Source organism: Lygodium microphyllum, chromosome 18, assembly GCF_053477565.2.
Source record: "Lygodium microphyllum isolate KBCC chromosome 18, Lygodium_microphyllum_v1.1.10, whole genome shotgun sequence".
Classification (NCBI taxonomy): Eukaryota; Viridiplantae; Streptophyta; class Polypodiopsida; order Schizaeales; family Lygodiaceae; genus Lygodium; species Lygodium microphyllum.
This window is the reverse complement of record NC_141152.1, coordinates 5,998,048-6,012,256: the sequence shown is the minus strand read 5'-3', so window position 1 is coordinate 6,012,256 and position 14,209 is coordinate 5,998,048. Positions and strand designations below refer to the sequence as shown.

Genomic DNA, 14,209 nt, shown 5'->3' with positions numbered 1-14,209 from the left:
CATTGTCCATATATACCAACAATCCTGGAAGCGTAAGAAAGGAAAGAGCAATTTTGTATTACCCTATGTGCAAGTCATTGTTTGGACTTGCTCATGGAGAACATTGGGAAGCTCAAGTGGGTGAAGAGGGTGGTCCACAAAGCTACATTAGTTATCGCCTTCTTTACGGTAAAGGTAAAGGTGCTTGCAATGATCGTGAGCTTAGCACATTGGAGTTGAAGAAGCCTTCTTCAACTCGGTTTGCCTACATGTGACTATTGCTAGAGCACCTTTACGAGGGGTGGTTAGACAATGGTATCCACTCTATGGAATGAGTGGAATGAGCATGAGACAGAAGAGGCCAAAGCCATGCAGCACTTGTGCCTTAATGAGCAATGTTGGTAGAAAGTTTGTGTTGTTTTTTCTGTGACTCCCTTTTATAGGGTGTTGCGTATGATTGATTGCAAGGGGTCCACCATGGGCCTTCTCATTCACTTCTTTAGAGCAACATTGGTGGAGACACGCGCTTGTGGAGTGAACACAGAGACATAGCGTACACATGTTTTAGAGATAGCAAAGAGGAGATGGCATGGATACATAAGCCCATCAGTGGTTTTGCCGCATTGGTGCATCCGGCCTACAAGTCGTCAATGGTCATCGGTAATAGAGAGTTCTGTTCGGACCAGCTTACTTATTTGACTCATATGGTTTCTATGGATGACCACAATGCAATGTTGGAGGAGCTCGGATGCTATGCAAATCAAAGAGAGCAATTGGCTTTTTCTTCTTCGATTTGTTAGAGGAGAGAGTCACTTGTGAAGCCTTTATTTTGGTGGCAAAACTTTGGATACTCATTGAAGACCCTTCAGCCCTTAGCCATGAGGATCTTTGCCCAAGATTGCTCTTCGGGTACATGTGAGAGAAACTAGAGTGCATATTCTCTTATTCACACGAAGATTCACAATCGGCCTAACACACGACGATTAGAGCAACTAGTCCATTGCTTAACTAACTTATGTATGATGAGGGCTATGATAAGCATGAATAGTTCGAAGCAAGTAAAGTTCAAATTTTAAACACTTGACCATAAAATTTAAATTTTATTGTTTTAAACTTTAAATTTTTAGCATTTACAATCTTACGTGCATTGTGTAGATGAATGTTGATACGTTCAAGCTGACAGGCGGCACTCTTTCGAGTGCACATCAGGAGATGGATGAGAGAGATATGATTTTTGTAGAGCTCTATAGAGAGCTTATAGCAGCAGATACTCATGACACTCACAATCAACATGATCGTGGGCGAGGAGTTCAAGTAGATGGTAGCAAGGGTATGGTCATTCGACGTCCTCCAATATCAAGGAGGAGTGGTTCGAGTGACTTACAGACATATGTAAGGCAAGGCTTTAGTAACTCACATCTCATGCCTCATGATGATATTTCCTCCTTGCCTACACGATTACCACCTAGGAAGCCATCGTTTGATAATGATGGTAACCTTATGAGTGAAGATGAATATGAGTGTGCCTCATCATCCGATGTCGATGAGTCATCTGACTCTCTTAATGAGCACTCAGATGGTTCTGATGATGATGATGATAGTGATACCTCATCATAGATTCATAGGTCTCTATTTTTTATATCTACTATCATTGTATCCACATGCATGATGCTACTATGATGCACTAGATTGTAGTTACTAGTTGTATCACATGTTTTGCGTAGCCCATGCAACCGCAGTGGTCATTCTCATATATTAATCTTTTTTTGTAATGAAATGGTTATTTGCACTTTTAAAATGTATTTTATCATTTAATAATTTATGGTTTTTTTAATCATGTCAATTTTTTTTTCGTACTAATATCATACCGTACCCTATCGTACCTTTCGTGCTTGACAACTATGCTTATACCCATAGTCATTCCTCGAGATATATGATGCCTCATAAGACTTACAGTCATGGCCATCCCATGAAATCCACGTTGATAATACATCTTAAGCATAAAAGCATTCCATTCATATAAACAAATATGTATTTAGTCTCTTGCACTTTGCATATCAAGCAAACCATATTGACATGTGACACAAAAGGGCCTGAAGCAACATATGCATTGTTATTGCCATATACATGTCCACAAATGTAGTTTCAAATCACAGCTGCCCAAAAAATAAAATACTCAGTGTCATGGTAAGCATCCATACATATATACATGATTACATAGTATCTAGAACATTGATCATAGTAGATGCCAAAGCAAATGTACTATCAACATACAATACCTCAAGTGTACATAAAGTGCACCAAGTGACCACTAGATATGTAAGCATATATGACCAAAAGGAGTGAAAGTGCTACTCCCTCTTGAACATGACGTAATGCCCCAGATATGTGCCCTACTGAGCTTGATGGAGCTTCAACCAAGGTTGGCTCCAATTGAAATGCCTCAAGGTAAAGGTTCAACAATTGAGATGAACATGCTAAGTTACCATCTTCCATTTGCTTCGCATCGAATGGTACATTGTTCTTAAATTTCACCACGTAATGATGAGAAACTTTTATCTTGTAACCTTTTGCTTAGGCATCAAATCGTGATAAACTAGTGGCTGCACACAAGAGATATCACTCCTGCATATGGTCAGTCTTGGTATAGTACCTTGTTCAAGATTTATAATCAGTTTGGCATGCGAGGATGCTTTTATCTCCGTCAAAGCATTTGAACCTTGGAATCTTGGAATCCTTCACAAATCAAGTATATCCTCGTAAGAACTTGATAAGCCTTGATCAGTTTATGGCATGCCAAGACACTTAACAAATGCCAGACTTTATTTGCTTTATCCTGTCGATGAAACATGAACATCAAAATTGAAATTGAAAAATTGGTCAATCCAAATCTCTTTTGTTCTTGATGTCGTGCGTGAAGCATTTCGATCTCATTAACCTTGTCTGAGAACTTTGTTGATGTGCAGCTTCAATCTTGCAAACTGTTATACTTTTAATTGAATACTAACAACAGGTGACTTCGGATTATGATTGATTGAAGCATGCTCTTATACATACATGGTGTTACTCTCAGGTCCGAGAGCTTGCGTCACTGACATTAGCGGGCATGATGAAAGGAGCTGATGAGGCATTAGCTAGAGATTTCCGTGAAAATCAGCTACATGCTGCCTTCACTTTCTTGAATTCATTCAAGAGACAAAGGTACGCTCTTAATAGATAGTCCGTGACCTGTCTTGTGCCTAGGAATTGCCTTTCTGATACGTTTGTTTCGTTTGCAGAAGAGGAGAATCTGCCGCAGAGTTACCGTTACCCGCTCGTGCAGTCCATGCTGTTGTGTTGGGGCTTGCAGCATGTGTCTTATCCACTCCATATGATATACCGAGGTTCGGTCAGCTTATACACGCTTCTCAAGTTACTTTGTTTGACTTGTTAAAAAACCTCAGAGAGCTGACATGTTTCACACGTCTGTCTCAGCTGGCTTCCCGAAACCTTGACAACCATGGCCCGCTTTGCGCAACACGAATCGGCACCTGTTCGCTCGACAGCGAGGAGAACTCTCGCGGAGTTCCGCAGAACACACACCGATACCTGGGCAATTCAAAAATCCTTGTTTACAGAAGACGAATTGGAGGTCAGCAAGCCAGCAAGTAGATGCATGGAAGTCTCAAGTCCCGAATAATAATAATAATAATTATACGCTATACGCAGGGGCAACCACCCCCGTTCCCTTTTCCCCTCCCTTAATAACTCTGTTGAACCTTGGGCCTTGCAGGTCTTAAAGGATACATCCTCGTCTGCATCCTACTTCGCATAAAAATAGGGACTCGGGACTCCGGAGGCAGAGGGGCCCAGGGAGGCACCCGGCGGGCGCCGGGGACCCCTTCCACAAGGCACCTGGACTGTTTCCTCCTCCTCCTCCTGTAAGATGTAACTAAAGAAAAACCCTTTTCTCACAGCCAGCTACTCCGGAAACGGAGAGCGTGGCTCCACTTCATTTCCTCTGGGCGTGACTCGCAGGGCGACCCGGAAATACACACGCAGACGAGACAATCCACGTTTTTAATTTGAAGGATTTGTGTATATGAAGAGATTGGAAGGGCGGATGATAGATTCCCATTCGTATACACCTATTTTTGCAAGACAATTTTATTTCTACCCTTGTGAAGGACTAAACCCCTCTTCGAATACCGAAACCTTCAAATTCAAGCCTTGAGGACATGTGCAACTAATTCAACCCTTTTTTTTGCAAATTTTTAAATCAGTATCAACAAAACAAGTCATGTTGCTTATACCCCTCTTTGAATACCGAAACCTTCAATTTCAAACCCAAGAGTTATTGCATTTTTTTTTTGCAAATTCTTAAATCAGTATCAACAAAACAAGTCATGTTGCTTGGCTGGCTCTTTGGTCTCTAAGACACCCCTTGTAAAGGAGCGGCCTAACATGAGCAAAGCCACTTGGAAATTCTTAATTCCTTCATGGCATTTTTATGGAAAACGCTACACAAGTGATTAGTCTACCAAAGTATGTTTGTTATCTATGCCCCTTAACCTCTCTCAAAGCCAAAAGGATTTTGCTCATCATCCTTTATCAAGTCACTTGATGCATAAAAAGTATTCATTTCATCAACTACATCATTGCTTACTTTTGTCACTTGTACAAGAGGATTGTAATGATACCCTTTCTCCATTCACCTAAAATGTGAATATGCCATATTTTTGAACACTTTCAAGTGGGATAAATTTAGCTTCTTATCATTGCACTCCTCAAGTGTTAATGACCCTTGTTGCTTCATTAAGAAATTTGAGTAGGTTTGTCAAGCCAATGACCTCAGCTATAGCGAAGTAAGCACACACCAAGGATCTTTGCATGGGATAAAAGGGGGGAAATCTAGTTCATTAGTTTGGACTTTATTGAGAAGACAAATTTCTCTATGCTTAGTATCTCTTCATCAAGTGATTTTTCAAGGCTAGCTACTGGGGCAACCTCATAGTTCAACTTATGAGTGCTAAGAATGGAAAACTACATGTCTATGATTTGTGGTTGGTCCAAAAGGATACACACAAAGAAACAATTTTTGAAAAAGGTTCTCTAAAGCCTTCATTAACAGGACTTGGGACAAAGGTTGTATGAAACTACAACCAAAAACTGTAGCATAGACCACAATCACCAAATAAAGCTTTTGATTAGATGATCAGAGTTGATGACCTACACAAAAAGTAGGAATAAATAAAGATGCAACATCCAATAGCATGATTCAAACCAACATGAGGTTTGAGAGAGAACCTAGTAGAGAATCTATCTTGTGATAGAGATGGCTATACTCAAACAACAAATTCAATGACTATTGGGGTTAGTAGAGTCTCAAATCCAAGTATGCTTATATAAATTGGTTGTCATTGAAATATCTTGAGCCTAGGTACATGTGGGTTTTGTGGTAAGTATGGCAAATATGACTATGAGGTTGCAAATGTGTCAAGCCTTGAGACACTTGCCATAGCCTTCTAACACCCATCCAATGATCACATGTCATATTTGCAAGAGAAGCCATTAAAAAATATGGAATATGCCCTCTAAATAATGTCCTATCCCATTATGTGAAAGAACAAATGAACAAAGACTTATGACACAAATTTCCACATATTATATGATAAAAATGGAACTACAATTCTTATGGATAACAAGCCTATCCCAAGCATGGTGTTAGGAAGAGGAAAGGGATATCTCCTCAAGGTGCTATGAAAATTAGCAATCCAAAAATGTTACTAATGCAAATACGCCTTTAACATCACTAAATATATTTGATGTGGAGATGCTCATGGAATATCTTAGTTTCATGTCCCTAAATGCCATCATAAGAGCCTAAGGAAAATGGCAAGAGTGAATATACAAGAATTGTCAATGATGCCTAGTTGGGACCAAGAATACAAAGAAAAGATCAATGAGAAGAGAAATTGATAAGTTGCCCTTAAAGGGTGAGAATGCATCTAGCTCACTAATCCTTCTACAACCAATGATAAATTAACAAAAATTAGAAAATACCTTGACCTCAAACATTTTGAACCATACAAAAAGTAAAAGAATGGACCAAAGAAATTAGAACATTTAAATAAGGAGATGGTAAGCCATGCTCATGGGCTGTCGAGCACAAGAATCCTTCAAAGTCCAATAAAGCCATGTCTCTTGAGGATCCAATGAAAATTTTTTCTAGAGTACAATAAGCCCATATATTTTGAAAAAGAGATACATCTTAAGGAACTAAACATGAGCAAGAAACAACCTTAATGTTTGTAGCCATATCCATGGGAGTGTTGCTTAAGGAAATCTAGCCATATGTAGGATAGTCAAATTGATCAAAAGTGACATGAAAGACCCAAGGCAAATAGAAAGAGAATGCATACTAGCCTACCAATGAATAGCTTCATAGCTAGCCATGCTCTAGGAGCTTTAGGAGTTGGCACCTTTTCAAAAGGGGTAAAGCATCACATAGTACCCCTAATGTTAGTCCCTTAGCAGATTCAAATAGAAGAGAAACCATGGATATCAAAGATAGGGGTGAGCATTGTCAGCTCCAATTGAGAATTTGAATTTCAATTAATTTGATTGTACTCCATGGCTCTAAAAGTCAAACTTACAAATGTGTTGGAAGATTGGCTACTCAAGATTGCAAGCCTCTTATTCTCAAGTAACATGTCCTAATAAAGGGGTTGACTATGACTTGTGCCCCTAGGAAGGTTGTGGATGTGAAATGTGAGATAAATTAAGGATTCAGAAGATAGATTAATGCTCTTTAAAAATAGGAAGAAAGTTGTGAGAGTTGCAATAGAGATAAGGGGAGAGTTGTACTATGAACCTAGATATGATCTTTAAGATTCTCATAGGACCCACAAGACCTATCTCATCAGCTAGGCTATTGGGGTTCAACAAAGCTCAATATAATGGTGGGATTATATGGAATGGTTATTCTTTCAAGAGCTTTCATCACAAGCTACATCTCACATTACCAACTTATACTCAAGCTTCAAACCAATCATATTCATTTTACTCAAGCCCATGAATGCAAGAAAGCAAGGAAGATTCAAGAGTGGATATAGTAGTCTTACCATATTCTATCTCTCTCATAGTTTGATCCCTCGACAAGGGATCCAGTGGCCTTGTGATTCAAGTGTTGCCCTTTTAATAATACCATCAGCATATCTACATCTCAAGCTAACCACCTCAAACAAGATTCTTATCATTGCTCTCATTGACAAAGGAGCAAACTTGAATATATTGCCTTACGAATTGTAGCATCAAATTGGACAACCCTCCTTTATACAATTTGATGCAAAACTAAATCCATACCAAGGCTCGTGTATTCAATCTTATAAAGTGCAGGTTGATGGCGACCACATCGAAATTGAAAGCATTCCAATGCTTTTTTTTGTTCGCCTGAATCGAGAAAATATGGGTCAAGAGACCTTACTAGGACATCAACAATCACCTATATAGTAAATTAGGAAAACAAATTTGCATTAAATTTAAATTAGCAAAATGCACTAGTACATGTGGCCATTGCCCTTTTGCAATCCTGTTTGTAGAATTAATGTTTGTAATGTCATTAAGATAGACTTAGAAAATAAATTATATAAAAGCCATCTTTACTTTAAAAAACAAAGGAAGCAAAGCCCTAACACCATCAAGTATTGTTGGAGATGTGAAAAGACTATGTCTTCCGTATCTTTGTAAGTACTGTATCAAAGCCATGGGTTCTTCATCTTCATTTAGATTATTATAATCTTCCTTATTACTGATCAAGTTGGAGGCTCGTTTACATCACAATGCTTTAATGATAAAATTGAAATGACTCGAGATTGCATCTAAATACTATTCGAGCATAAATCAAATTACAAACAAAGAGCCATATGTTGGAAAATGAATAATATCAATATGGAGGTTGCCTAATTGATTATTTATTTTACAAGCAAATTACATAGGGTAAATCATGCATATGCAATCAACAACATGCCTAATGACTCACTATATGCAAAGGCTCAAGCTTTTCAAAAAAGAAAGAACTTCCTCACACTCTCTTCACATTCTTAAAGGTATATCCCGTGCCTATATTGTCCTCAATTTTCTTTAATTTTGTCCCATGATTGCTCAACACATCATAGTTATGTCTTCATCATTGATTTCCTAAATGTGGGTACGAATGAAGAAAGGAGTACCATTATAGGATTCTTAAGCGTGATAACCTTTAAAACCATGAAACCTACTATAGCCAATATGTAAGATGCATTGCCTATATAGTAGCTTGCCCAAAATAATAAAGAGTAAATCTCTCTCTCTCTCTCTCTCTCTCTCTCTCTCTCTCTCTCTCTCTCTCTCATATCAAGGTCTTTGATCACTAGGTTTTTCCTTGAGACTCAAGGCACTAAGCATATCATCACTAGTATTTCTACTTCATGGTGGCATGCTCTTAATGCAAAATAGCCTCTTCATCTTAAATCTTCCATGCTTTCTAATCATTCGGTCCATTCTTGGAAATCTGTCCTTGCATAATCTTCATGGCACCCACAAACTCCTAGAGAGCTGAAGTGATGGCTGTTTTGAAACTTCTCATATGCTAAGGCAAACAAGAACATAGGCTTATGTTGAATAGAATGGTGTGCCTAGAATTGAACATTATTGCTGATGCTCTTCTACCTACAAGCATGTTGTCATGTCTTTCATATGATTTCAACACTACTTTCATGTTCCTAGAGGCTATTGTCATTTATGGGACTCCGTTTGAATCTCCTTATATGCCATGTAGCCTCTTCCCCCTTGGACCAAGATACCCCTTGGCAAGTTTGTATGATTAATGGTTGGTTGTGTCATGCTTCAGTCAATCAAATATATCACTTGCTTATATGTGATGAGGATTGACTTGTCTAGAAAGAAAACACCACTTGGGGTCTCTTAAAGGGTTAGACATGGTGGCAATCTATGGTGATGACATGCTAGCTTAACAAAATGCATTTCAAATACAAGGTCTTCATTTGGAGAATGTTGATTGGTTCTCTTTCCCTTGCCTATGCACTCTCCAAGTATTGAATTTCCAATGGTGATTGTTTCTTTTGTGAGACGTGTAGAAACCTCTTGTCATTGGTTCTTTTCTTGTCTTATGGCGAGGAAGGATTGGTTGCTACTATCAACCATTTTATCTCGGGTAGTCAAGCTGTCAATGCTTCCAAACGACTGGGTCTTTGGACATCCCAACTTCATGGATCCTATGCAAATTGATATGAAAGTGCTCTTTCATTTTTTATGCTTTTGGGGTTGTTGGCACATATGGACTATGAGGAATATATTCATCTTCAATTCTTCTTTAAGAGTGCAAAGTTATATAGACCTCTTGAGAGGCCTTCTTCATTAGTAGTTCATATGATTGAGTTTGTGGATATTCTCCCTCGACATGCTTTGCTTTCTTGGCACACTATAGTTTCTTCACTTTCCCAGTAGGCCATCTAGTTATTTTGTACTTTTGGTCATGTTGTATCTTTGTGCTCTTGGTGATGCTATACTTTTGACAATATGTTTTGGTAATTAGTAAAATTATCCTTTATGGAGAGAGAGAGAGAGAGAGAGAGAGAGAGAGAGAGAGAGAGAGAGAGAGAGAGAGAGAGAGAGAGAGAGAGAGAGAGAGAGAGAGAGAGAGAGAGAGAGAGAGAGAGAGAGAGAGAGAGAGTGTGTGTGTGTGTGTGTAGTATTAGGGATTTTGCACAGGCTCCTATTAACCCAAATTAAGCATGGTTTCAGAAACTAGCGAACTATATCATAATTAGAAAAAGTCAAAAAAATGAGGCATGATTTAGAGTGCAAAATACAAAAATTGCTAGAAATAAATGCAGTGGGAACAAGTCACAATTTATGTGCGAACTCCCTCTAGTATTTACTACTTCATGTAGCAAGAAATGATAGTAGAATCAATAGTGATGGTAGCAATAAGGGAGGCAAAAAGATACCAAACAAAAGAGGATCCAAGGATTCTAGAAGTCCTTGAGAGAGGGTGCTCCCATTATTGTCCAAGTCCTCTGCATATGGAACATCTAGAACTAATGTCACACATCTCCTAAGCTCTACTTTTGGAGTACTAGATAAAGGCATCACCTTAGGAGAACTAGGGTTCAATTTAATTTTCTTGGGATCCTAAAGCTACCCTGGGTTGACTTAAATGGTTTCCTTCGTAGCTAGTTCTACTAGTGTTGAACTACTTATGCCATAAGGCTTCAAAGGCAAAGGTATCATGTTGATGCCTTCTCTATGTGTGGATGTTCAAATGTGGTGTTGCCCCCCTCCAATATCCTTAAAGCCTCAAGTAGAGATTTAGGTAACCCTATTGGCTTGACCTTTCGATGAGTTGACTTGCACTGGTGCTTTTTTCATCTTGTATAAGTATGATAACATCTATTGGCATACATTATTCTCGCATTTTGAGCCTTTTGAGATCAAAGTTGAAGAGCTACTTGTTTAGGTTCATATTTACTACTAAGGCATTGAGTGCCTTGGATTTTAAGTTATCAAGTTTATTGTGTAATTCCCCTACAATATCCTTGAAGCCTCAAATAGAGCTTTGTGTTACCATGTTTGCTTGACCCTTTGATGAGTTGACTTGCACTGGTGCTTTGTCATCTTATATAAGTATGATATCCTCTATTGGCATACATTATCCTTGCATTTTGAGCCTTTTGAGATGAGCCTTTGGTGTGAGCTACTTATTTAGATTCATATTTACTATTGAGGCATTCAGTGCCTTGGATTTTTTGCTACCAAATTTGTGTGTTTCCCCTCCAATATCCTTGAAGTCTCAAGGAGAGCTTAATGTAACCATATTGGCTTGATCCTTTGATGAGTTACCATGCATTCGAATTTTTGTCATCTTGTATAAGTACATTATCCTTACATTTTGAGACTTTTGAGATTGAAGTTGAACCTTTGGTGTGAATTACCTATTTAGATTCATATTTATATTTACTACTAAGGCATTGAGCGCCTTGGACTTTAGGCTATCAAGTTTCTCTATGTACTCTTTTCAAGGGTAAAATGAATCTTTTGTGCTCTCTTAACCGGCTCCTACTTGTAATGATATTACTTTTCTCAAGGATCTCCCTTGTTGTGCATAGTGCTAGGCTATTGGTTGAACAAATGGTATCTAGGACTTGCCATGAGATATTTCGATAGAAGCAACTTTGGAGAGGTAATTAACGTAGCAACTATAAGCAACCTTACATTGTCTCCCAAGGATAAATAAGTATCAAACATTGGTGGATTTTAATGAGAAAGAGAAAGTAAGGATTAAGGTTCAATAAGCTACTAGACCTTATAACTTACACATTCCTAATTATTGTCTCTTATTTGTACTAAGGCGTCGTACCAATATGTAGGATCAATATTGTTAGAGACAAGACTCTATGTAGTTACTACATTACAAAGTCCATAGGATTGCATTCTTCTCTTTTATCGATGAATCTAAGGGTTTGAAATTCAGCTTACATATTTAAAGGTGAATTTATTGGGTTCGCAATCGAAAGTATGAGAGAATGTAATGCAAGAATTGTGTAGTCATGCAAGTTTGCAAGTGTGAGTTTGAAATATTTTTTAAATCTCAAAATCAAGATTTGATGAAAAGGCATAATCTTGATAACTCTTGTAAGGAGTGATTTCTCACTATTCAAATAACATTCTACAAAAATACTAGCCAAAATTTCACAAAATATCCACCAATATATGCTTATTACTCAAGCTTTATGCAAAATTGCAATTCACAACAACGAATCATACACCGTCATAGACCTATCACATCAAGAAGTTTTCTCAAAGGAATGTCCACTCTATGAAAGTCACCACGTCAATGCATAAAGGGATGAGAAGAAAAGGGAATAAAAAGGAAAAAGGGATGATTTTCTCATTTACACACACCAAATCTATCCAAAATCATCTTGGAACTATATACTAATGTACCTATGATTGAGAAGTGGTTTCAGCTTGGAACTTAGCACACCCCTTGATTCTCACCTCCATCTATATCACCCTATTTCAATCTCACTTAAACCAATCCTTTGGGTGCTCTACTCTAAGATCTCCTTATTTTAACAATGAAATCAACAGAGAGCTAAACTTTTCTCACCTCCATTGGATTGCCTCCTCACTCACCCCTTAAACAAACTAAGCCACCCCATAGACCATAACTTGGAAATCTTTTGAGACCAATCACAATATGCCTCAATTCTCTTATGATAAGGAGTGAGAATGGAGCGTAGCAACACTCAATCTCTCACCTTGGACAAGCTTGGCTTTCATCTTGTATCTACCCATGTGAGAAGAGATGTATAAAAGAGAAAAGCAAGCAACAAACTCATCTCAAAGCTCTCTTGCTTCCTTTTGGTGTTGTTCAAAGCTACCTTGACCTTTTCCCAACACTTCTTATGACAAAAGCCTCCAATTCTACTCCTTGCTTATGAGCACCATCGGGGGGGAGGTGAATGTAGAAACCAAGTCATTCCATTCACTAGGTTTCTACTTTCACCTCTATCCCTCACACCTTTAACATGAAGTCTCAAGTGAAGCTAAGAAGACAAATGTTAGGTGGCATCAAGCTTTAATCCTTAGTGGTGAAAGGGATAGATAAGGTTTGAAAGCTTACCACACAGCTTATATTCAAGGTTTGGATAGGTTGGAAAATTTAAGGGCCTTAATAAAAGCTATAAGTACTTGAATGTTTTATCAATCCATCAAAGCATTGATATGGATGTGTTGATGTAGATGAAATCTGACAATAGATAAAAATCCATAAACAAAGCAGAAGAGAGAGCTCAGTGTTATCTTCTTCTTTGGTTGTGTGATTCAACTATTGCTAGAGTTGCAATGGTTGTTGGTGCTACTAGTTATTTTTCCTTTCCTCTTCTATCTAGGGTGATGAAGTTAGAGAGCACTATCTAAAACTATTGGGAGAGAAACACAGGGTGTTGGTGATTGGTGGAAAGACCTAATGGTGAGTAAATGTAGCTAGGAGAGTAGTAGAATTTGGGAAAGCCAACAAGTGGATGATATGCAAATCAATTGCAACTAGAAAAGTTCAACAATCTTGGAGGGTTGGCATGTACAAGGGGACGACCAGGACTCTCAGGCATGGATAGTTTTTCATGAGGAGGAGGAGGCCAAGCAACAATTCACAAGAGATGTACTATCCTAATTGAGAGACACTAGTGACACAGACATTTGATGATAGCACTATGGGGCTACTAATAGCATCCTAAGGAGGCAGTCATTGATGGTGGTGTTGTGAAGGGCAGAATATTGTTCTAAAAGAATCAAAGGTTCATTGATGGTGTTGTGAAGAGTAGAATACTGTTCTAGAAGAATCAAAAGCTCATTGATGATTCTGGTAGTTTGCATTAATGTTGGATAGGTGCTTTCTCCATTTCCAATGTGGTCGATAGAGCATGTAGAAGTAGCAACTATCGGAGGGGCATAATGGTGATGGCACATAGGTGGGATAGCCATAGAGTTTGAGAGGCTGATTATTGAAAACACAACATGGTTTTCAACTAAAATGGAGACACAAAAATTTGTTATACTTTCGAGGTACCATCTGTCAATGTAATACATTTGGCCATAGAACTTGAACATGACAACCCTGTTGCAAGAGTTTTAGCCTTCTACAGTGTTAGCATGAATTTGTGGTAAGGTCCCCACGAAATCAAGATGCTACCCATCTGATGCTACAATATAAAATAGTCTTGCACTTGCTAAATCCTAATGTCGAGATCCTCCCTTATGGTGTAATGTCTTGTTATATCACCATAACAGATACTGAAGTAGTTAATGGAGATAATTGCCTTCATTTATGTAGAAAAATCTTGGTGTAGCTTAACCGTGCCCAATCCTTGCTGAAATTCTTGATAAGAAAATTTGTTGTAGTATAAGGAATGAAACTTCCTAATGACTCAATGAGAATTAGAGATCAAAAGCAAGATCTAGGCATTGTTTAAAAATAGCAATCTATGACAAGATAAGAAACTAGACAAATGTGATAGGTGAGAGAGAATGGATTCCAAGGTGTATGTAGTTCAAACTTAGACTTGTTGAGTCTAAGGTTATGAATGATGGAGAATGCTACCTATCAGGAGCTTGGTGTGCTCTAATACCATGTAGTGAAAGTGATGGTGAGTGAAAGAGGAAGAGACCATGAGACAATGAGATGGTG

The 14,209-nt window shown here is 38.2% G+C and overlaps 1 protein-coding gene across 3 annotated transcripts in view; it reads left to right on the top strand.

The window, feature by feature from the left end:
- Positions 1 to 4,445, top strand: part of LOC148020540 (proteasome activator subunit 4-like) — a 127,629-nt gene extending 123,184 nt beyond the window's left edge. For 2 of the 3 annotated variants that reach the window (XM_087698312.1, XM_087698310.1), the window contains 4 exons: positions 3,053 to 3,180; positions 3,258 to 3,362; positions 3,454 to 3,610; positions 3,752 to 4,444. In XM_087698312.1, the coding sequence (XP_087554438.1) occupies positions 3,053 to 3,180; positions 3,258 to 3,362; positions 3,454 to 3,610; positions 3,752 to 3,793 (432 nt within the window). In that variant the 3' untranslated portion in view covers positions 3,794 to 4,444. Of the gene's footprint in view, positions 1 to 3,052; positions 3,181 to 3,257; positions 3,363 to 3,453; positions 3,611 to 3,751 lie in introns of all 3 variants that reach the window. The other variant, XM_087698311.1, reaches the window with a different exon arrangement.
- The last annotated feature ends 9,764 nt before the right edge of the window (positions 4,446 to 14,209 follow it).